General features: G+C 33.8%; 3 protein-coding genes across 3 annotated transcripts; all 3 read right to left on the minus strand.

The window, feature by feature from the left end:
- Window positions 1–211: 211 nt before the first annotated feature.
- Window positions 212–8,269, minus strand: LOC132603861 (B-type cell cycle switch protein ccs52A-like). The gene is made up of 10 exons (XM_060317147.1): window positions 7,657–8,269; window positions 5,819–5,941; window positions 5,598–5,702; window positions 4,530–4,709; window positions 4,369–4,431; window positions 4,083–4,277; window positions 1,041–1,142; window positions 855–917; window positions 669–737; window positions 212–558 (listed from the first exon to the last, which is right to left on the minus strand). The coding sequence occupies exons 1-10, from the start codon at window positions 8,149–8,151 to the stop codon at window positions 505–507; spliced, it is 1,449 nt and encodes a 482-aa protein (XP_060173130.1). The 5' UTR covers window positions 8,152–8,269; the 3' UTR covers window positions 212–504.
- Window positions 8,270–10,656: 2,387 nt separating this feature from the next.
- Window positions 10,657–13,629, minus strand: LOC132601773 (blue copper protein 1a-like). Its single transcript, XM_060314839.1, has 2 exons — window positions 13,515–13,629; window positions 10,657–10,976 (listed from the first exon to the last, which is right to left on the minus strand). Exons 1-2 carry the CDS (start codon window positions 13,627–13,629, stop codon window positions 10,657–10,659), a joined length of 435 nt encoding a protein of 144 aa, XP_060170822.1.
- Window positions 13,630–15,200: 1,571 nt separating this feature from the next.
- Window positions 15,201–16,131, minus strand: LOC132601774 (blue copper protein 1a-like). Its single transcript, XM_060314840.1, has 3 exons — window positions 15,969–16,131; window positions 15,798–15,800; window positions 15,201–15,502 (listed from the first exon to the last, which is right to left on the minus strand). The coding sequence occupies exons 1-3, from the start codon at window positions 16,129–16,131 to the stop codon at window positions 15,201–15,203; spliced, it is 468 nt and encodes a 155-aa protein (XP_060170823.1).
- Between the last annotated feature and the right edge of the window lie 5,585 nt (window positions 16,132–21,716).

A 21,716-nucleotide genomic window follows, 5' to 3' on the forward strand; every position in this document is an offset into this window, starting at 1 on the left:
CCATGATTGTATCACTGTTTTTCCAACACTCGTAAAAAAAAAGCACAGCAGCTCAGTTGCCTTCCATTATCATTTATTATTTGCTTTCATTTCCTTCCTTTCATATCTTTTTAAAGCTTTACTCTTATAGCTTGTTCAATATTCAGTTTGTAGCAATGAATCAGAAGGGATAAAACAAACAAGAAAAACCTTATCTACAAGAGATCACAAGTTTGCGTAAAATTGGATGTTCCCAAAAGAACTCCCTCCCCCTCTTTATATATTACACAACGCCCCGAGAGAGGTTAATGAGAAATAAATAACATCTCTAACTGTACACCTTGATCTATTCACAGAATAATCACTCTAATACATAATATTGAGATGCACATTAAGCTTTACAGCTTCCGACAACTCGTTCCCGTTACAAGTATCTCTCTCATCAAACGATCAAAACGCTCCTCTTCATTGCTTGTGCTTCATGATAAACAACTTTCATGGGTACTCAAAATAATTACAACGGAGTCACCTAATATGTGTTCTACCGAGAGAAGATGCCCCAATTTCAGACTCGGTGTTCTGCAAAGCCAATTTCATTCACATGTGAGATGTCTTTGCATTTTGTAAAACCATAAATATGAAGGTACCATATAAGATAGAAAGTTAATATTCTTTTACATATGCTTTACCTGAGACCTAGGAGAAGGGAATACATTCCAGAACCGAAGTGTTTCATCTCCTGCTCCAGTCACAATCGTCTGCAAAGATGATAATGCCAGTTAGAAACATCAAAGCAAAGAAAATAAAGATGCTGCTGCTGTAACTAAGCGATAATAGGATGAAATAGATGCAATTAACTAGTTTTGCTCAGCTACCTGTCCATCTGGAGATATGGCAAGATATAAGACTCTATATGTATGGCCCGTCAGAGTAGCTATCTGCAATAATAGAGAAAAAAAACATATATGAAAACTAGTACAATATGATATGTCTAACAAATAATGTCTGTTCATATAATGTTTTTCCTGCAGAGAGACATTTCAAAAACTTAGTTGAAATACCTTGGACATTGTAGGATACCTCCAAAGTATTATTTGGTTTTGCGAGTAACCATGAGTGCTGACTAATTCATTCGCGTTCTTCGACCACACAAGATTGCAAACCTGCCACAGTACAGGATGAGTTAGTACATATGAGTGGTGGAGTAAACTTGCCAAAACTAGTTCAAACATATATATCCCAATGAAAATTATGTTCTTTGAGCTCCTTCGGCCTATATTCCCAAGCTAAGGGGTACTTGTATTTCCTGGAGTTATAGGTCTTAAGAATCTGGATGCTGGTTTCTGTTTCCCACTGTGCCTTTCATCCTAGCTCTTCCCCCATGAAGCACCTAAATTGGCATAAATTTTCTAGGTACATAAACCATTAGGCATACCTTGTCTTTTTGCGTGTGAGGCCGCTAGTTCAATTCCCAGCCGAAGGTATACAAATGGGGGAAGTCTTACTTTTAATTCCTTAATTTGTGAATGAAACCACTTTTTGCTGTTTTTATTTTCTCTAACAGCAGTTCCTAGGTGCTCAGAATTTATCTGGAAGGCTTCAAAAAGGTAATAAGAAAGTTCCCAATTCTTCTACTGAACCTAGTGCCAATTCTTCTACTGAACCTAGTGAGCTTGCGAATCTTTTGATTAGCTCTATTTTGGCTTAAATCATCGACCGGCCCTTCAGTATATATCGCCTACGAGTACAAACGATTCTGGCAAGGCGGGTGAGTTTTTTTTAACCGCCTACCTAAAAATTTGAAATCCCTTAATAATTAAGTATTTTCATCAACTAGAGTCAAGCTATTAAGTATTCTTTTCAAATTTAACTAGAGTCAGTGTCAGTAAGTGTGGATGCATGAAAATGTACTTTGGAATTTTTCTCATCCATAAAATCCTTCAGGAGATGAAAAAAAAAAAAAAAACAATCCTTCAGGGGTTAATAATGACCTAACAAATGCAAAAATAGCCTTGATGACATAACTAATGCATATCTGGTGAAGTATATAACTCCAAATTAATCTACTATTTGTTGATACTATAAAATGTTACGGGAGGAACTAAATGTCAGAGTTAGCCATGCCTAAATGTAATGACATAGGCCACTACAGTAATCTTCAATTTGAATCGAATCCTTAAGTAATTTGAAGGCAAAAAGGAATAATTAATAAGTAGATAAATGAGCAAAAGAGTGTTTCAAGCATCAATTTCTTTTTCCAAGAAACTTAGTTGTCAAAAATCAACTTGGACACCTCAACCCAACCCTATACTTATTAGACACTTCAATATTAACAAATGCCTACCTATTAAACATTTGTCTGACAATTAGTCAAAAACTAAAGTGCGTGTAGTACACACGCGGATGAGGTGGCAAAATAACGAATTATATAAAGACATGTGGCACTTTAGCCCAAAATAATATTTTTGAGTATAAAAAAAGAAAAATTATGTTTTGATCTATTTAACTAATCCCCCCACCCCCACCCCACCCCCCCCACCCCCACCCCCCAAAAAAAAAAAACTCTCCTCCTTTCCCCTGAAACCACCCATTCACGGTGAATGATTCACCCGCCTTCGACCCCACCATCCACTTTCCTCCTTGCCACCATGGCCACTACCTCCTGCACTTACAGTACACAAACACAGCCATAACCAACCACCAGCGGCCAGCAGAAACTAGCCATCACGCAGAGTCTTTCATCGGCCATGACAAAACCACCACCAGTCCTCATCTTCTTCTTCTCAGGGAAAAAAAAATTCTCTCTGGATAACAATACTTGGATGAACTCAACTCAAGTTGGAAAACAAATCCAAAACCTAATCCACAGAAAACCCAATATTGATAATCTCATGGTGTGCTTCACTTTCCTAAGAACTATGTTCCTCAGTTTTCTTTGTAGGCAGTAAGTGTTTATTGAATTTTTAGAAAGGGAAATGTTGCCAGAAATTGGAAAAAGAAAATCGAGCTATGGGTAATTCATATTGTTCAATATCAAGACCCATAGAAAGATAATTTAGAGGGGACGAGATACCAGCAATTGCTAAAACTCCAACCGGCGCCACCTTTTTTTCATTTCGGCGGCCGTCCGAGCAAAATCAGTTGATTTTATTGGGGTCTTGGTGGGGGTTGTGGTGAGGGTGTGAGGTATGAGGTGTAGGGTAGGTGGCTCTTGGGTGGGTGTGGTACTGGATGAGGTGTCAAAGATTTTTTTAAAAAAATAAATAAATAAATAAATAAGAAAGAAGAAAAAAAGGAATGTTTTGAAAAAAAAATGAAAAAAGTTGTTATAACACTGATTTCACGCACTCAACAGCAAATGAATTTCACTTGCTGTGCCACGTCTGGAAGAGGTGTTTAATAGATACATATTTTTCAAGATGAAGTGTCTAATAGGTATAAAAGGCTGGATTGAGGTGTCAAAGTGAATTTTGTCGATAACTTTAAGGAGCCATCGATGACTTAAGCCTTTTAATTTGGCTCGCTTATCTTTCCTTGGTTCTTTCCCTACTTCATGAAGTGAATTTACTTTTAAGGACCTCCTTCACAATGAGATGCTCCACACCCCCACCCCCACCCCCACCCCTTCTCTCTCTCTCCTTTTTTTTTTTTTCTTTCTTTTTCCCTCTCCCTATCCCATATTCTTTTGCCCTCCCTTGTCTGGTTCATATTCAAGGATTTCTGAAGTTTCAGCAACTCTACCAATTCTTAGTTGTTTGGGAACTTTAACGCAATCAATGGAACAGGTGTGTAACTGGAAAAAATACTTGATATTGTCTTCCAGGGCTTTGAAAATCCCTCAGGTTCTGATGAAACTGCTTATGCAATTCTGATGTGTAATTTTCTTTAATGTTATACCTGTAGAGGGTCTATACTATCAATAACACAACTAAAGTGCTGTTTGTCTTGTGCAGAAATAAAATAGATTCGTGGAGAAGGCCGTAGAGCAAGGAAATTATCAACAAATAAACAGGAAGAGGATATGTGGGGTGGGCTAAAGAGGAAAGTTCAGACAGGCAGAAATATAGAAGAGGTATTTGATATGTATAATAATAGGGAAATACCTGACTGCCAGTGTCCATGCAGCTGAGGTGTGTATTAGTTGTTGTGTTCCAGAATCGAATGCACCGATCAGCTGTGCCACCACCAGAAGCTAGAAGCCCATGAACATGGGGGGACCATGCAATCGCTTTTACAGCAGCCGTATGCTCACAGTACTTCAATACAGGTTGTGTTGAATGGTTGTTCCATACGAATAGCTGGTCATCAAGATTCATATGAGAAACTGTTAACCAAGAGCCTAAGAGAGCAAAATATTATTATCTTGCAAGTATCTAATTAACCACATACTCTGTTATCATTTCCACCAGAAGCTAATTCACGGCTATCATAAGACCATTTGAGCCCACAGACCTGAAAAGAAGTAGTTGGTATTAAGATGCAAGCAAAAGTAAACCAAAAGATCTGATTAAAAAGAGTTAAAATGACGAGAAGCAAGAAGGAAGTCTAACCTCTGACTTGTGACCACTTAGCTTACTGACATAATCTTCTTGAGCTCGTATATCACGCTGAAGAATACTCTTGTCCCGGCTTCCTGAAGACAACTGGGAGGAGCTCCAAGCCAGCGCACCAACTCTTAGACGATGCCCTTCCATTGTTCTTATCCTCTTACTTTGTGAGGCATCCCATAACTGTGCCAAATGAGATTTAAACACCAGTTAACCAGATAAACAATTGTATTCTTCATCCCAGAGAGAGGATCTAAATAAATTTTCATGTCCAAATAGAAAACTGAGTCTCATGCAATAGATTGCACATGAATAAAGGAAAACAAAGATCAAATTTATTCCAACAACAGAGCTAATGTTAGCTTTAGGACGCCCAAATTCAAGGGATAGAGGAGAGAATGAAAAGAAACAACTGTAAGCTTTTTGGCTATAAAGTTATTCCTTCACAAGCTTTAAATCTCATGTCTTGCTTAAGAAAAATATAGAACAACAACTGTGATAACAAGCCCATGCATTCAAATAATTCTTTCCATGGAATTTATCTTCAGTCGTAAAGTTCTTTTGTAGTAGACTTCGTTCATAATATACCACAATATGACAACTTCACAATGAATGTATGGAAAAGTTTTTCTTTTATATCCAAAGAACAAACTAAATATGCAAATTCCAACTAATGCAACGAGAACAGCCTCAGCAAGTTCTTCAAGTTTATGCTACTTTATTTCATTGGAAAGAATTAGCTTACAGAATTAACATATAGAGAGAAGATCGAGATAAAAATGCAGTTTAGTGGGATTGAGGTATTTTATGGATATAACAGTACCACCAAAGGTAGGACAAGCAGTTTTCTTTTGAGAGGGACTATTTTTTTTTTTTTAAAATAAGGTTTTGAGAGAGCCTACATTGTCTACCATGTTTGAAAGAGATTATGTTTTTGACTCAAGGATGTATACTACTGGATTAATCCGCAAAAAAATCTAAAATTGTTCGAGAATATGTGATTGGATCGTGTTAACAATGTTCTTTCGTATAAGAACAGGAAACAAGATGAACAAAATAAGCATACCACACCTGAACTTTCCCATTACTTGTTCCAATAGCAAGATGTGTACCTCGCTGTGCCCACCCGACTGAACTAACATCACCATCAATGCCCAAGTCGCACAACTGCACTACCTGCTATGCATTCAACAGAATTAAATTATGTTTATCAGCCAGATAGATACATTAGTCAAGCAAAAATTACATAAATATCTCCATCAAAGAAAACATAACGAAGCTGAAAGACTCACCTTGCTACTAGATGCATGCCATAGATATACACAGCTCCCCAGTCCCACGGCTAACACATTCTGCGAAGACCAGTCCACAAGGTTTAGATAAAAATCGTCTTGCAACGCAGGTGCATCCAGTACCTAGCAAGAACCATTCAAGCACCAACATAAGCCTTCTCATCTGGCAATAAAAATTCACCTTGAAGCAAGAAAAATAAAAAATACAAAAAAAACTAAAAAGGAAACCTCACAAGATAAGAACTTTATAGAACCCTAAACAGAGAATAATCAAGATCCAAAAAAACAAGAAAAAGGAAAGAGGGTGGTGATTTAGGTGGCTGCTGAGGGAATTAACACCTAATAAACGTCATTCCTACTCTACGTCCCACAAGTAGGGATGCCGGTCTGCCGGATAAGCTTTTCCACTGTCACAACGAGCTGACACTAAGGGATCATTTGGTAGGGTGTATTAGGTAGTAGAATAATGCTGGATTAAAAATTAAGTACAATGTTTGGGTGCAAATTTAAGCCTAGTACAACTAACACCAATATTACTTATACACCCTATTCAGTACTATTCTTATACATAGTAAACCATGGAATTAATAATACCAGTACTATTCTTATACACCCTATTCAGTACTATTCTTGATAATGCTGTAACTTTTGATACAACAAACCAAACAGTTAATATAAAATAATGCCTCCCAGCATAACTACTCTCAACATTACTAATTCCAGCATAACTTGTCTTTGAACCAAATGACGCTTAAGTGTTGTAGCTGAAATCCGAACTTAAGATGACCACATTATTACTTCTTACATTAACCACTTCATTATGCCCACAAAAATCCTACTACAATAATAATTATCATAAAAAAACTCAATTTTTGAACTTTCCTGGGAATCTTAACAGGGCTAGGACTAACAACACCACGCAGCTGATCATCATCAACCCCAAAAGGCGATAAAGAATGCAAAGGCTGATACTTATACACCCTATTCATGAACCTTATTCAGTACTATTTTATAAATTATGCAATGCATGTTATTTTTAATACATCAAACCAAACAGTTGATAACCTAATCCCATCACTATTTGTCTTCGAACCAAACGACCCTTAAGTGTTGTAGCTGAAATCCAAACTTAAGATGCCCAAATTAACACTCCTTATCTTAACCACTTCACTATCCACACAAAAATTCTACTACTAATAATCATCATAAAGAAAACTCAACTTTTTTTTACCTGTACTATATTTATACTTATACACCCTATTCAGTACTGTTCTTGATAATGCAATGCATGTTATTTTTAATACAACAAGTCGATGATAAATAATGCCAGCATAACTTGTCTTTTAACCAAACGACCCCTAAGTGTTGTAGCTGAAATCCGAACTGAACATCCCCATATTATTACTCCTTATATTAACCACTTCACTATCCCCACAAAAAATCCTACCAATAATCATCATAACAAAAAAAACTCAATTTTTTTTACCTTATAAGGTGATCTTGGAACTTTCCTGGGAATCTTAACAGGTCTAGGACTAACAACACCACACAGCTGATCATCATCATCAACCCCAACAGGCAATAAAGAATGCAAAGGCTAATACTTATACACCCTATTTGGCTATTCATACACCTTATTCAGTACTATTTTATAAATTAGGCAATGCATGTTATTTTTAATACAACAAACCAAACAGTCGATAATAAACAATGGCAGCATAACTAATCCCATCACTATTTTTCTTCGAACCAAATGACATCTAGCTGAAATCCAAACTTAACATGTCCATAGTATTACTCCTTATATTAATCATCAGAAAAATTCAGTTTTTTCTTACCTTATAAGGTGATCTTGGAACTTTCCTTTTTTTGGGAGGCTTAACAGGGCTAAGACTAACACCAGATAGCTGATCATCAAACCTGAAAGGCGATAAAGAATGCAAAGGCTGATTCGTCTCCGTTTTATACCGAAAAATATTGCAATTGGGTCTCTTCAAACCCCTCCCATTTACACCAACAACATTCTTTTCAGGTGTCACAGGTGGCCCGCAATAATCAGGCCCGAATAAGGCAGAACGAAGAAGAGAAGTATACACATTGGTAGAATTAGAAGAATCTTGTTTAGTTGATGAAGAATGTGGGGTTAATGGTAAGTTGAAAAGCGCGAAATTAGATGAAGATCTACTTGGGATGAAACGGTCACTGTAAATTGAACGAGATGGAGAAGGGTGATAGGAATTGATTAAATTATTATTATTAGACTTTAATGGAGTTTTGGGGCTGAGATTAGGAGGTGATTGAGGGTGCATGGAACTTGAGCTAGGGGTTTCCATAGAGGATTTATTTTAAGGGATCTTGAAAACCCTAAGGATGAAGAAGAAGAAGAAGGTGAAGAGGGGATTCTTGAATATTTGTTTTTGTTTAGAGGGAAATATATTTTCTTTTCCCGGGAGAAATAGTAACAGTACTTGGGTTTTGCGCGAAATTTATATGGGTCCCATATAAAGAGTTTTTGTTTAATATGCAGTGTCTTTTATACTTTCCCTTTATTAATTGTTACGACTTGCGAGTGACTTTTTTAAAAGAAATTATTCCCTCCATCTCAATTTATGCACTTGACACGAAATTTTAAAAAAAAAAAAAAAACTTTTTAAATGTATGGTTTAAAATAAGTTTTATGTAAATGTGTGGTTATAATCATTTCAGAAAGTTAAATTGTTTCTAAATATAGAAATGTGACATTCTTTTTAGGACAGATTAAAAAAGAAATGATGTCACATAAATTGAGATAGACGAAATATAAGACGTGTGATTTCCAATTAGGAAAGTTACCAAATTTTATTTTTACTTAATAACAACAACTACATACCCAGTATAATTACACATGTGGGGTTTAAGAGAGTGGGGTGTACGCAGCATTACTTGGTAGTTGGTAGGGAGGTTATTTTTTATAGGCCCTTGACTTAAGTAAAACATAGCAAAATCAATAAGGAAAACAAATATAATAATAAAGAATCCATGTAGAAACTAATGAAGAAAAGAAAAGTGGTAACAACAAATAATACGATAATCGTAGCAAGGAAAACAACAGGCAATAATAAAATTGAAGAATAATATAGTACTGTAATAATAATAATAATACTAACAGAGGAAAACTAAACAACGTTCGACTACCTACTAACCAATAAATTGATATACTTTTAAAGCCAATAAATCATGTTTCTGTCCTCCTAAATTTTTTCAAAAAGGTTCTTGTCCAATTAGCATTATGTTTATGCAAACATTGAAGGTAACTAAATGTCTTGATTAGATTAATTACCACATAAAAAAAGGGACTAATTGTGAATGAAGTGAAAATTTATAACAACATATTTCATTCAAGATCTTAAAGGGAAAAAACAGTAAGGTACATTGTATTGTACTTGTGGAGAAAAATTGAATTTGATTAACTCAAACTTATAAAACTTTAAATTAGAAAATTACAAAAAAAAAAAACAATTTGAACAGAAAAGGCGATTAATCAAGTCCAACAAGGGGAATAAATTTTTCCGGGGAGAAATAGTAACAGAACTTGGGTTTTGCGGGAAATTTTGTGGGTCCCATTAAAGGGTTTTGTTTGTAAGCACCGTATATATTCTTTCCCTTTTTGTTCCTAATTGTGAACCAATTCAGAGGTAACAACTAACAAACAACATAGTAAAACGTGTGCTTTCCTATTAGGAAAGTGACCAACTTTTATTTTACCTAATAAATTGATATTTTCTCTATACTAATTTACGTGAAACTTTTCATTTTTCAAAATTTAAAATAGGTAAATTTTTACATATATTTTAAAATATATATTTTTTAATCATGTTAACATGAGACAGATTGTAACTTATAAGTATTTTTCATATAATTTTTTAATATCTAAATTTTAATTTTAAAATGCTGAGTTAATATAGTCCAATTTGACTTTAAAGATTAGTCAAATTAACTCTCATGAAACAAAAAGTACCACATAAATTGAAACGGACGAAGTATATTTTTTAAGCCAATAAATCCTGTCTTTTTCCTCCCAAATTTTTCCAAAAAGGTTCTTGTCAAATTAGCATTATATTTTTGCAAACAACAGAGGTAATTAAAGGTCTTGATTAGATTAAGGATCCCGAGTACCATATGAAAAAAGGAGCTAATTGTGAATGAATTGAAAATTGATAACAACACATTTCCTTCAAGATCTTAGAGGGGATAAGGTACGTACATTGTGGAAATATTTCAACTTATAAGACTTTGGAAGAATTAAAAACTACAAAAACGAAACGGTTCACTTTGGACAACAAAGGATGATTAATCAAGGCTGATAATGGATTCTTTAACCAGCCTTACTAGGAGCTCTAGGAACTCTAAGTAATTGTCTGAAGATTTTGTTACACTTACGTATTATTAGTGTCAATATCAGAAGGGTATCTTCTATAATTTCGCAGAAGGGTATTTTTTTATTTCTTCTTGTCATTAATAACTTATTTATATTTTAGATAATACTAGGTAGAAACACCACTATGACGAATTGATTCTGTGAGTGTTCGTGGAAGGTGAGATACTCCTGAATTCGCCTCTAGTTTAATGATTGAAAAATTAATTACACACAGGAAACATAATGACTAGCTAGGAAAGAGGACTATATTCCAAAACGAATGATCAATAATATCTTTAGTCAAATTAAATCCAATGCAAAACCACAAATAATCTCAAGTCCATGAAATGGAAAGGAAGAAAATAAACCTTATTGACTAACCAAACAACAGGCATAAATTAAAGAAAGAATCACATATCAAGTGTTAGCTGCTCTAATATTCTTAAGCAATGATCATCAAGAACACAGCAAATAATGCAACAATAAATTTATAATTAGGACTAATCCCAAAGGCAGTTGATGAGGCAGGGGGACTTGAATTAGGAGATCCCACTTCAACTGGCAAAACAGTAATGGCTAATTTCATGCCTTGATCACAATGGCCTCTTATTCCACAAAAATACCATTTCTTGCCAGGATATGTCAATTCAATTACATCATTTCCAGTATTGAAGGATGTAACAGTAGTAGATGGTGCACAATCTTGGAAGGATATTAGATCTGCTTTAAACACATTGTGAACTCCTTCCTTGTACTTGAAAACTGCACACACACACAAAAAAAAAAAAAAAGTTTTCATTATATATGACACCAAAATTAAACACTGTTCATTTTGTGTTATTTGCTTTTTGAAGGTTAAAGAAACACTAAGGCATAACATGCGTAGAGTTTAATTTCTATACGTCAAAAGTGTAAAAGAATTTTTGCACTATCAACAGAGGTGACGAAGTTAGGTAGGAATTAATTATAAGGTAATCAATTGAAATACCTTTGTCGAAAAATTATGCTATGAATAAAAAAGGAGTCTTTTTTTGTGACACAACTAACACTTAATCATGATTGATTAAGGTATATTTTCACTTCATTAAATTACTTAACTATAGTAAGTTAGCATTGGTTTTATGTAAAAATCCGATGCGGGTAAATTTTTACCATTCAAAACTTGCTTTAGCCACAAGTTCAAATCCTAAGTATAATATTACAGTGTCTTTTTGAACATGCCCTTATATAAATTTTTGTTTCCGCCATTAACTAGAAGTCACTTAAAGATAATTAAAAGTAAGAGTAGTCACAGAACTCTTGTAAAAACTAAGGTATAAAGTGCAATATAAGAAGAGGATAAATAACACACTGAGCTTATCTCCAACATGGAACTCTTTGGTGTCCGCCCATTTATTGTAATCAACTAGCAAACTATGCCCGTGCGATGCACGGGGCCCAATATGATTAATTTGGTTATTTAATTTGGCTAGTCTTTATGGTTTGTATATTTTGCAAAGGATACTGCGATTATCCTTAGTGAGTCTCCATATTTTTTTTTCTTTTCGTCTTATTTTCCCCCTTAATTTCTCAATTGTTGTTAAAATTTATCTTATTTTGGTTATGTCCGCCTCTTTTTATATATAGTAAGTTGACAATTCAAATATCCTACATGTCAAGTTTATAATCACAAGATTCAAAGGATATTTTATTATATTATCCACATTTTTAATTTAGAACCACAAGATAGTCTATCTTTATTTCTTAAACTCCGTGTCTAGTCAAACGTAGACACTTAAATTGAGACAGGGGGAGTATATGCCAAATGAAAGAAATGAAAGGACAATTGAGACACTGTGGACACGTGGGGACTTAAAAAGTAAGCACATAAGAGGTGGTATTAATGTTAAACTTCTGAAATGTACACATGTTAATCCTGGCTTAGAGTACAATTTCAGTTGCTTTTTGTACAACTTATTTTTGTTGTGTTCGTCTACTTGGGTGTTTGTTATTAAAAAATAAAAAAATTGTTTTATGTTGGTTATGTCCGCCTCTTTTTATATTTAGTAAGTTGACAATTCAAATATCCTATATATCAAGTTTGTAATCACAAGATTCAAAGGATATTTTATTATATTATACACATTTTTAATTTAGAACCACAAGATTTGAAAGTCTATCTTTATTTCTTAAACTCCATGTCTAGTCAAACGTAGACACTTAAATTGAGACAAAGGGAGTACAAGCCAAATGAAGGAAATGAAAGGACAATTAAGACACTGCGGACCTGTGGACACACAAAAGGTAGAATTAATGTTCAACTTCTGAAATGTACACATTTTAGTCCCTGCTTAGGGTACAATTTCAGTTGCTTTTTGTACAACTTATTGTTGTTGTGTTCATCCACCTTGGGCGTTTATATATAAGAAGATAAGAAGAAGAAAAATATAGAATAAAAAAATAGACATATGTTTTTAGTAATGTGACCAAGTAATATGGGATGAAGGGAGTACTTCATTTTATTAATTTTTAAAGAACGTGAAAAGTCAAGTATAGTAATGTGGCAAGGTAATATATGGAAGAAGGGAGTACTTCATTTATTAATTCTTAAAGAACGTGAAAAGTCAAGTAATATGACCAATTAATATGAGACTGAGAGAGTACTTCATTTATTAATTCTTAAATAACGTGAAAAGTCAAAGTGAACAAGTAAAAGTGCGCGGAGGAAATAAATATGTGTCGGAGAATTAAAATTGAAGTGCATACATGTATACATGAGAAGAGAATAAATATTCAACAAGAACTTGAAAAGTCAAAAGTGAGCAAGTAAAAGTGCACGGAGGAAATAAATATATGTCAGAGAATTAAAATTGAAATGCATACGTGTACACATGAGAGAAGAATAAATATTTAGTACTGTGACATATATCCACGTGGGATTTATTAATTCTTAAAGAACGTGAAAAGTCAAAAGTGAACAAGTAAAAGTGCACAGAGGAAATAAATTTGTGTAGGAGAATTAAAATTGAACTGCATACGTCTATACATGGGAAGAGAATAAATATTCAGCAAAAAACTTGAAAAGTCAAAAGTGAACAAGTAAAAGTGCACGGAGGAAATAAATGTGTCGGAGAATTAAAATTTAAGTGCATACGTCTATACATGAGAAGAGAATAAATATTAAGTACTATGATATACGTTCACGTGGGATTAAAAAATAGTTGGGTAAAGTATACAAGTTATATAGCTTATGATACAAGCATTCATTACGTGTACAATTTGTAAAGCTTTTGGTACAAATTGGGTATGCTGTGTTGGTACCTTTAAGGCACTTTTTTCCAACCTTGATCATCCCAACCAAATGCTCAGTGGCCATAGCTGGAGCAACAACCATGCTAACAACAGCAAGTGCAATCAAGAAAGCTTTCAAGGCCATTTGGATTTTATTATTACTTTTGAAATCTTTCCTAATTTGAACAATAGAATGTTAATTTGTTAAGCTGGATGTTTTGAAGGGTTGCATGTAGAAGGGAATATTTATAGGATTTTAAAATTGGGAACTCAGCCGGCTAATGGCGGCATATACTTAAGTAGTGCTACTTAGCAAGGCCATTTGCCTAACGAATAATGCAATCTGAATTTTTTATTATATTAATTTAATGTATAGAGAATGGTGGCTTTTTTTTTTTCTTTTTTTTTTTGTAAGAGAGAAATGTAGAAATATGCACAATACTTGGTCAAGTAATTTTTTAAGATTATATAAATATTATTAAACTATGTATAATATTGAGGTGTCGCAGCGAAGACCTTGATCTTTGATAAGCTAAGAAAGGCCATAAGAATATACCTCGTAGGGGTAAGAATGAACGACTTTGCGGGAGCCGATGACTACTATGATTTATGGGTTTTTGACGAGTTCCAGAATCACGAGCGAGAAAACGGCATGGGAGAAACCATATATTCGGAGAACGCAAACGTTTTCAACAATACAATGCTTAGGATACTAGATGGACAGGAGTGTAGGCTCGACGCCAAGTATCTTTATAGGACTACAGACATCTTTGATTTAAAACCATAAGATTCATAAGTTTCCCTTTGTTTCTTGAAGTTCTTGTCTAGTCAAACTAAGACAGTTAAATAGGGACCCAAAAGTATGAAAATATGTGTTCTTAAATATGCCGTTACATTTTTATGGCTACAAAAACAATATATTCAAGTAAAATTAAAAAATTCAAAATTAGACAATATCTTAATGAAAAAATGTCATTCTTTTGACACCAACTTAAAAAAAGAGTGCCACGGCAAATGAAACAAACTTTATCGTTATATATGACGAGGCTAAATAACATACCGAGCGTATCTCCCCAACATAGAACTCTTTGCTCTCAGTCAATTCTTGCACTGGCATGTGTGGTGGTATCTACTAGAGTAGGAGAAGAAGGTGAAGGAGGAATCGAAGGAGCCGGAGTAGGTGGAGAAAGAGGCAAAGGAGGTTGGCAGAGGAGTAGGAGGAGGTGATGGTTGTGGTGGAAGAGGAGGTAATAGTGATGGTGGAGGAGGCGAAGGAGGCGGTGGCGGATCTGAGGGGGGTGGGAGGGAGATAGGCGCTTTTTGTAAATAACAAAATTTTGGGGCTTTAAAATTAGTGTCATTAACACTAATCTCAAAAGAGTCACCCCCGCACCTACTCAATAATAGTAACTTGTGTCATTTTTTTCTTAGATATAAAACTTGTTTGTCACCTAGTATAATATATTGACTCAGGTAACTCAAAGAATAGCAAAGTGTAATATGGGATTTGTAATATTAACAAATAAGACAGGTTACTTGCTATAATATGTAAAGGCCCTAGTAGTATGCGTAAATTAAGCACCCATTCAAATATTTAATATTCCGAATTTGCTATTACAAATTTTGAAATAATGAAAAAAAAAAAAACAAGTTCACGAAAAGAACAGAAATGATAGGATTAATTAACCAAAGAACAATAGTCTTAAGCCAATAGTCTTAAGCAATGATGATCAAGAACATGGAAAATGCAGCAACCATCATAGCAACAAATTTGGAAGGACTTATCCCAAAGGCAGCTGATGAGCCAGGGGAACTTGACAGAACGTTAACGGCGACCTTCATGCCTTGATCACAGTGGTTATTTATTCCGCAAAAATACCATTTCTTCCCTGGAGATTTCAGCTCAATCACATCATTTCCAGTAGTTAAGGGTTCAACATTGGCACCTGGTGCACAGTTTTGGAAGGCTGTCAAATCAGCTCTGTACACATTGTGAACTCCCTCCTTGTACTTGAAAACTGCACCCACAAAAGTTTTGTTCATTATGATTCCAAAATTAAGCGAGTTTAACTTCTACATATTCACAACTTTAAGATTTTTTACACTATCAGATTACTTATAAATTGCAAGTAATATTCTGTTACAAGAATGATTTGGTAACCTGTAATTTATGGTAAGTAGACTATTATAACAAGTAAAACTACATGGATAGTGTAAGAACTTTTTTGCGCTATCATGTCATTTAAATAATAATTATTACCTGTAATCATTCATAAAAAGTGGATTAGAATCATGAAAAAATAGAAAAATTACCTGCTACAATAGATTAAAATATACTGATAATTAGATTAAAATATACTGATAATGTAATCTTTCTTGTTTGCACTTTTAATGTATATAAGTAAATCCTAAGATTCCTTATATGTCCTTATAAAAAATGAAGGCATAACATAGAATATTACAGGAAGAGGATAAATAACGTACTGAGCTTATCTCCAACATGGAACTCTTTGCTCTCAGCCCATGCATTGTAGTCAAATTTGAGTTTCCAACCTTGATCATCCCCAACCAAATGCTCCGTTGCCATAGCTGAAGCAACAACTATGCTAACTACAACAAGTGCAATCAAGAAAGTTTTCGAGGCCATTTGGAATTTAATTTATTATTGCTACTACTTTTGAAAGCTTTCTTAATTTTTGATTATTTGTTGGAGAATGTTTGTTAAGCTAGATGTTTTGAAGGGTTGCATGTAGGAAGATTACATATTTATAGGATGTTAAAACTGGGAAGTGATCAGCCGGCTAATGACGGCATGTACATTTTGCCTAAAGAGTAACGCAATCTGATATTTAATCAAATGTAGAGTATGCGACTTTGGTATTTGGAAATGTAGAAATTGTGCACAATGACTTGGTCAAGTATTTGTTTGATTGATTGACCATTTCCTTCTACCTTATGACGTTTGGTCTCACCCCATCTGCAAAGTTAATTTGTAAACTTGACAGAGTTTTCTTCATTTTTGCATGGCACCGTAATTTACATATATTGATAAGAAAAAGAATAGACGAGAAGAAGAGAGACAGATCTTTCTTGCTAGCACATGCGACATTCAGGATTAATTAAAGCTTGATCGCTTTAGCCTTTGTTCTTAATTGTCATTGAAGCCAATGCATTTCTACAATTATAGGTTAATCATATTTTAATATTCATTAATATTAGTGATATTTCACATATATATTTATGTTTTTTTGTAAATAATAATAGGTTCAGTTGTGTAGGAAAAGTGTTAATAGTATCATATCAACAATGAATAAATTGAGAAACTGGAAAAACTTATCGATTAAAATACTATTGGCTGGAACACTGCCTTGAAAGTGATTTTGGCATGACTAGGATGCAAATCGTTAAGACTGGCTCTACAAGGTTCCACAACAATACCAAACACATATCACTACAAGAAAAAAGATATTTGGCAACAATTTTTTTTGTTGTTGTCATAGATTAATTATTGTTGCAAAAAGTACTTTTGGTAACAAAAACAAATTGCTGCATAAACTTTTCCCAACAGCTGTTATTACAACGACGTGCAACAACTTTTTTTTTTGTTGCCAAAAGTACCTTTTGCAACAATAATCAATACTATGACAACAAAAATTAAATTGTTTAGCAACAAAAAAGTTCATTTGCCAACAATAAAATTAAGTTGTTGTCAAATATTAAATTTTTTGTTGCCATTTTTATACTTTCTTGTAGTGTATACTCGTGGTCGAATGGAGTTTGGAGTTTGCAGAAAAAAAGTGCCTTAAAACATAATTGAGAAGTAGACAGTGAAAGGATTTCAGTGTGTGATAGTTTCACAAAAGGGTGTTGCTTTATAGGCCAAACTGCTGGAATAGTTACAAGAGGACTGAGAGTTGTTATAGAATTTAGCATAGCTGTTACAAAAAGAAAAAGAAAAAACAGTTGTACATGAGTTGTTACAGAAGTGATTTCAGGAACTATTATAGACATTATAAGGGCTATTACAGGATATTTTCTGGAGCAGTTACACGCTGAAGAAATCTGCCAGGAAAAAGGTTAAAGCCACATCATGCACGAGTCACGTGCCACGTTCCACGTGTCACGAGCCGAGGCAGATGGACTTCAGAGGTGGCGCATGAGTGTGGTTTCAACTCAACACAAGTGGAGGAACCTCCAACTAATCCCGTAAGACAGAGATTTGTATATAGAGTGCTCAAAATGACTTTCATCTTCCTCTACGGGACTTTCAGCCTTTCACATAAGGCAAAAGAGTAGGTGAAAAAAGGGATTCACAAAGAATTCCTTATTTTTGCATTAGCTAAAGGGTTAAGAATGCCAACAAATTGAACTCGCTAAGTATACATTGCAACCTTCTCTACTTAATTGCTAGGACATTTGCTGACAACAACCATACTGTTATTAAATGAATTTAAGTGATATACACTAATAATATACTTATCCAGTTCTATATCGAAATCGAGCAGTTGATCCCATGAAAGCAACGCTGGCTTTGTTGCGGGTTCAACTGGAATTGCAAGAAGTTTTACAAGGCAGGGGTTGTTGACACCTAATTTTTGAACTCCCATAATTTATTTTTATTACCCAGAGTCCTTGAATATTAAACAGAGTGAAATATGTATTTTTAGAAGTCAAAATGATTTTATAGAACTATTTAGATAATATTTTACCATTCTTGTGTGGTTAAATAATTTCTATAATGTTATAAATCATGTGAAAATTAATTTGCAACAATTATGATACATTTGTTAAACTTAATCAAGGAAATAGCTCAAAATAATTATTTATTTAATTGTTTAAATTATCAAAAATTAATTAGCACACATTTTACTCTGTTTAATGCAAGGAATCTGATTAATTAAATAACTAAATCATTTTTACCCCTCAATTCTTGTTTAATAAATTTATTAGAATTTATCATAATTAATTTTAATTGTGGTTTATTCTGTAAATTACCCATTAAATGACTATAATTGGAATAATTGTTATAAAATTATAAAGCAAGAACAAGAATATAGTAGAGAAAGAGAGAAGAGAGGGGAATTCTTATTTCTCTTATTAGGGATTGATTTACAATGAAGGAGAACCTCTATATTTATAGGGGAAAAGTGACTTGATCCCAAAGTCACTAACCCTAATATTTCTCCTAAAGATAGACATCCATAATTAAATAATATTTATAACACTCCCTCTTGGATGTCTATTTGGTAGATAATGTGCCTCGTTAAAACCTTACTAGAAAAAAACCCAATGGGAAAAAATCTAGTGAAGAAAAAAGAGTATACACTTCTAGTAATACGCTATTTGGTTGCCTTATTAAAAACCTCATAAGGAAAAACCCAGTGGGACAAAAACCTTGAAAGGGAAAAAGAGTACAACGCGTATTAACTCCCCCTGATGAGAACTTCAATCCAAAAACTTGAATCTTCACATCTTCACTCGAGAGTTGCAGTTGGTATAGACTTGGTGAATAAATCAGTCATATTAACGCTCGAACAAATCTCTTGCACATTGATATCACCATTATTTTGGAGCTCGTGTGTGAAGAACACTTTGATGAAGCATGACTTGTGCTTTTATGAATCCTCTCTTTAGTTGGGCTATGTATACTGCTGCTTTTTCAGTCTTTGAATAGAGCTGTATTGTTGAAATCACTCCAAGTGCATTCCTGACTTGCTTTATAAACAGATGTTATCTTTATATGACTTGACTGCCACGTAGAACAACATCGTATGACTATAGTCCCCCATAGTCATAGCAAAATATATAAATGCATTAATTGCATAAAGATATGACACTTCAGGACCAAAATATTCTGCAAGTTTCTCATTTCAACTTCTTTCAGCAGATAATCTATTTCTTTTGAAAACTCTTCAAGAGTTTCAATAATTCTCAAGTCATCAACTTGCACTAACCAATATGACAGATTTTGATTTTCACAAAGACGTAAGGATCATTTGTGCCCTTAGTCAGTAAATATTCATTAAGGTGATAAAATCGCGTTCACCTTGCTTAATTCATATAAACCTTGCTTAATTCATATAAGAATTATGAACAAATTTCTACAACTTGTATATGCTTTAGGCATTTAAAATTCTTCAGGAATTTTCATATAGTTTTGTCAAGTAATTCATATAGGTTGTGACAACATCTATTTCTATCTAAATATGTGACATCTTCTGGTGTCCGGACAGCAGTTCCAATAAGCTTTACGCTTACCAAGATGCGTCATTTCACTTGATAATAATTTCTACATTAGCATGCTTTAATAGACGTAGAATTTAGATCCTCACAATCTTTTACAATATTGCGCTATATTGTACCATAAATATCGTCGACGGTATATCATTTATATCGATTCGCAATGTGACATAACTTATTGAGATCTCATCACTTCCATTATTTTTAGGTACCTAAACCTCTCATGAGGTTTCATGAAGTATTATGTCGTAGGCTCTTCAAGAACACATTGCCTCTTTATAATGATCATTAACCATTTGCTCCTCTTTCTTTTCAATGATTATTGCGTTTGGAACCGATTAGTCTACCACGCTTCATGCATGCCGTAGACTATGTCCTTCAGGGACATGAATTTAATAGGAGCATTTTGCAGCTGAAATTAGAAATTAATTTTGGGTCAGCAAATGCTTCTAGCATTTGAGTTGAATTATCCTTTTAATGAGGATCACACTAATGATAATTCATAACATATTCCTCAGCTGCTTATTCTCCCCCCCCCCCCCCCCCCCCCCCCCCCTCCTTATGCTAGAAAAACTAACATATATTCCATATTCTTTGAGGGAATTCATCTTCGCACATCATGGTAGATTAATTAATCATATACCATACATAAAAAATGTTAGATGGTAATATCTGGTTCCTAATCCTGACCCAATTGTGAGAGGAGAATTTAATATAATTTATTGGTCTGAAGCATACAAGTAGTGTTGTATACCATATATCATATCTCAGACCAGCACATAAAGCTTTGTTCTCATAAACAATGGTTTAGCTATTTATCGGAGGCATTCAATGCCAAACCAGCTTGAATATAAACCAGCATTAACAAGATGAATTATCTTGATTATATACTCTGAAAATTGTGCGCTCAACTCAATTATTTTGAGCAAGTAACTTTGCATATGTCAAACTGCAGGTTGACAATAAACACACATGTGACTGTCTTATCGATGCATCTATTTGAGACATCACATAATAGGTGAACGGGCCCAAATTCACCTTTTATATTATTTTTTTCAGAGTTAGGAAATTCAATCCCAACATTAGCCAGTATAATCCACTTATCATAAGAACAAACAACAAAAATAAATTCTTGAAGAATCTTCTGGTTCTTCAATATATGCCAAATACTTAATCTGCATATTATATTTGAATCGGGATGGCCAAACCGCTCATGCCGACTAATAAAATTTATTTATACTAGTAAACTTCAAGTTTACCATGCCATGTTTGTTTTAATAAACTTCTGGTTTACTATGACATGAACTCCTGTTTTGTATCAATAAACTTCTGGTTTATCATGGCATATAATTTCATCATGCTTATATTTATGTAGTACAATTTGGAGAATAGAGAGGGTAACTGTTCACTTACATATGTCTTACACACTAGGATTTTGAAGAAATTTAATCCTCCGATCATTTATAGCTTCAATATGATAGCCATTTACTTTAGTAAACTTCGGGTTTATTACAACTTGTGTTTTGATCATAACATCTTCGTATATTACAATCTAGAATGAATGACACAATAGTATATAAGCTCTTCAGGGGCTTTTAATTTATTCCCATAATCAGATATTGTTTGGACACTACTAGTGTCATAATTCTTGTAGACAAATAATTAGGCTCTTCTGGACCTTGATCATTAATTTTGTACTACCAAAAATTGCTTAGACACTGCTGGTGTCATGAAAGAGAATTTGATTAGATCTTTCTGATGTCATGTAAGAAAAACAATAAATAAATTTACTTTTAAAGATAATAAATTCATAAATTACGAAAAGTAAACATTATGTTCTAAACTTCAATATTTCAAACATCTCTTTCAGGGAGATTTGCTATTAACGTCTAAATATTTTGTATCTTAGCGTGACCACATAAAAATTACATACTTGATTTTGAAATATATGAATTTGTTATTTCCTTTAGGGAAATCAATAACAACTAATCA

This window comes from Lycium barbarum, chromosome 7 (assembly GCF_019175385.1).
Source record: "Lycium barbarum isolate Lr01 chromosome 7, ASM1917538v2, whole genome shotgun sequence".
Classification (NCBI taxonomy): Eukaryota; Viridiplantae; Streptophyta; class Magnoliopsida; order Solanales; family Solanaceae; genus Lycium; species Lycium barbarum.

Coding starts and splice junctions, on each gene's coding strand:
- LOC132603861 (XM_060317147.1), bottom strand. CDS start 8,151: ATGGAAACCCCTAGCTCAAGTTCCATGCACCCTCAATCACCTCCTAAT. Junction 4,432..4,529: donor TAAGTGGTCACAAGTCAGAG/GTTAGACTTCCT, acceptor ACTTCTTTTCAG/GTCTGTGGGCTCAAATGGTC. Junction 4,278..4,368: donor CTGGTGGAAATGATAACAGA/GTATGTGGTTAA, acceptor CTTGATGACCAG/CTATTCGTATGGAACAACCA.
- LOC132601773 (XM_060314839.1), bottom strand. CDS start 13,629: ATGGCCTTGAAAGCTTTCTTGATTGCACTTGCTGTTGTTAGCATGGTT. Junction 10,977..13,514: donor TGGAAAAAAGTGCCTTAAAG/GTACCAACACAG, acceptor GTGTGTGTGCAG/TTTTCAAGTACAAGGAAGGA.
- LOC132601774 (XM_060314840.1), bottom strand. CDS start 16,131: ATGGCCTCGAAAACTTTCTTGATTGCACTTGTTGTAGTTAGCATAGTT.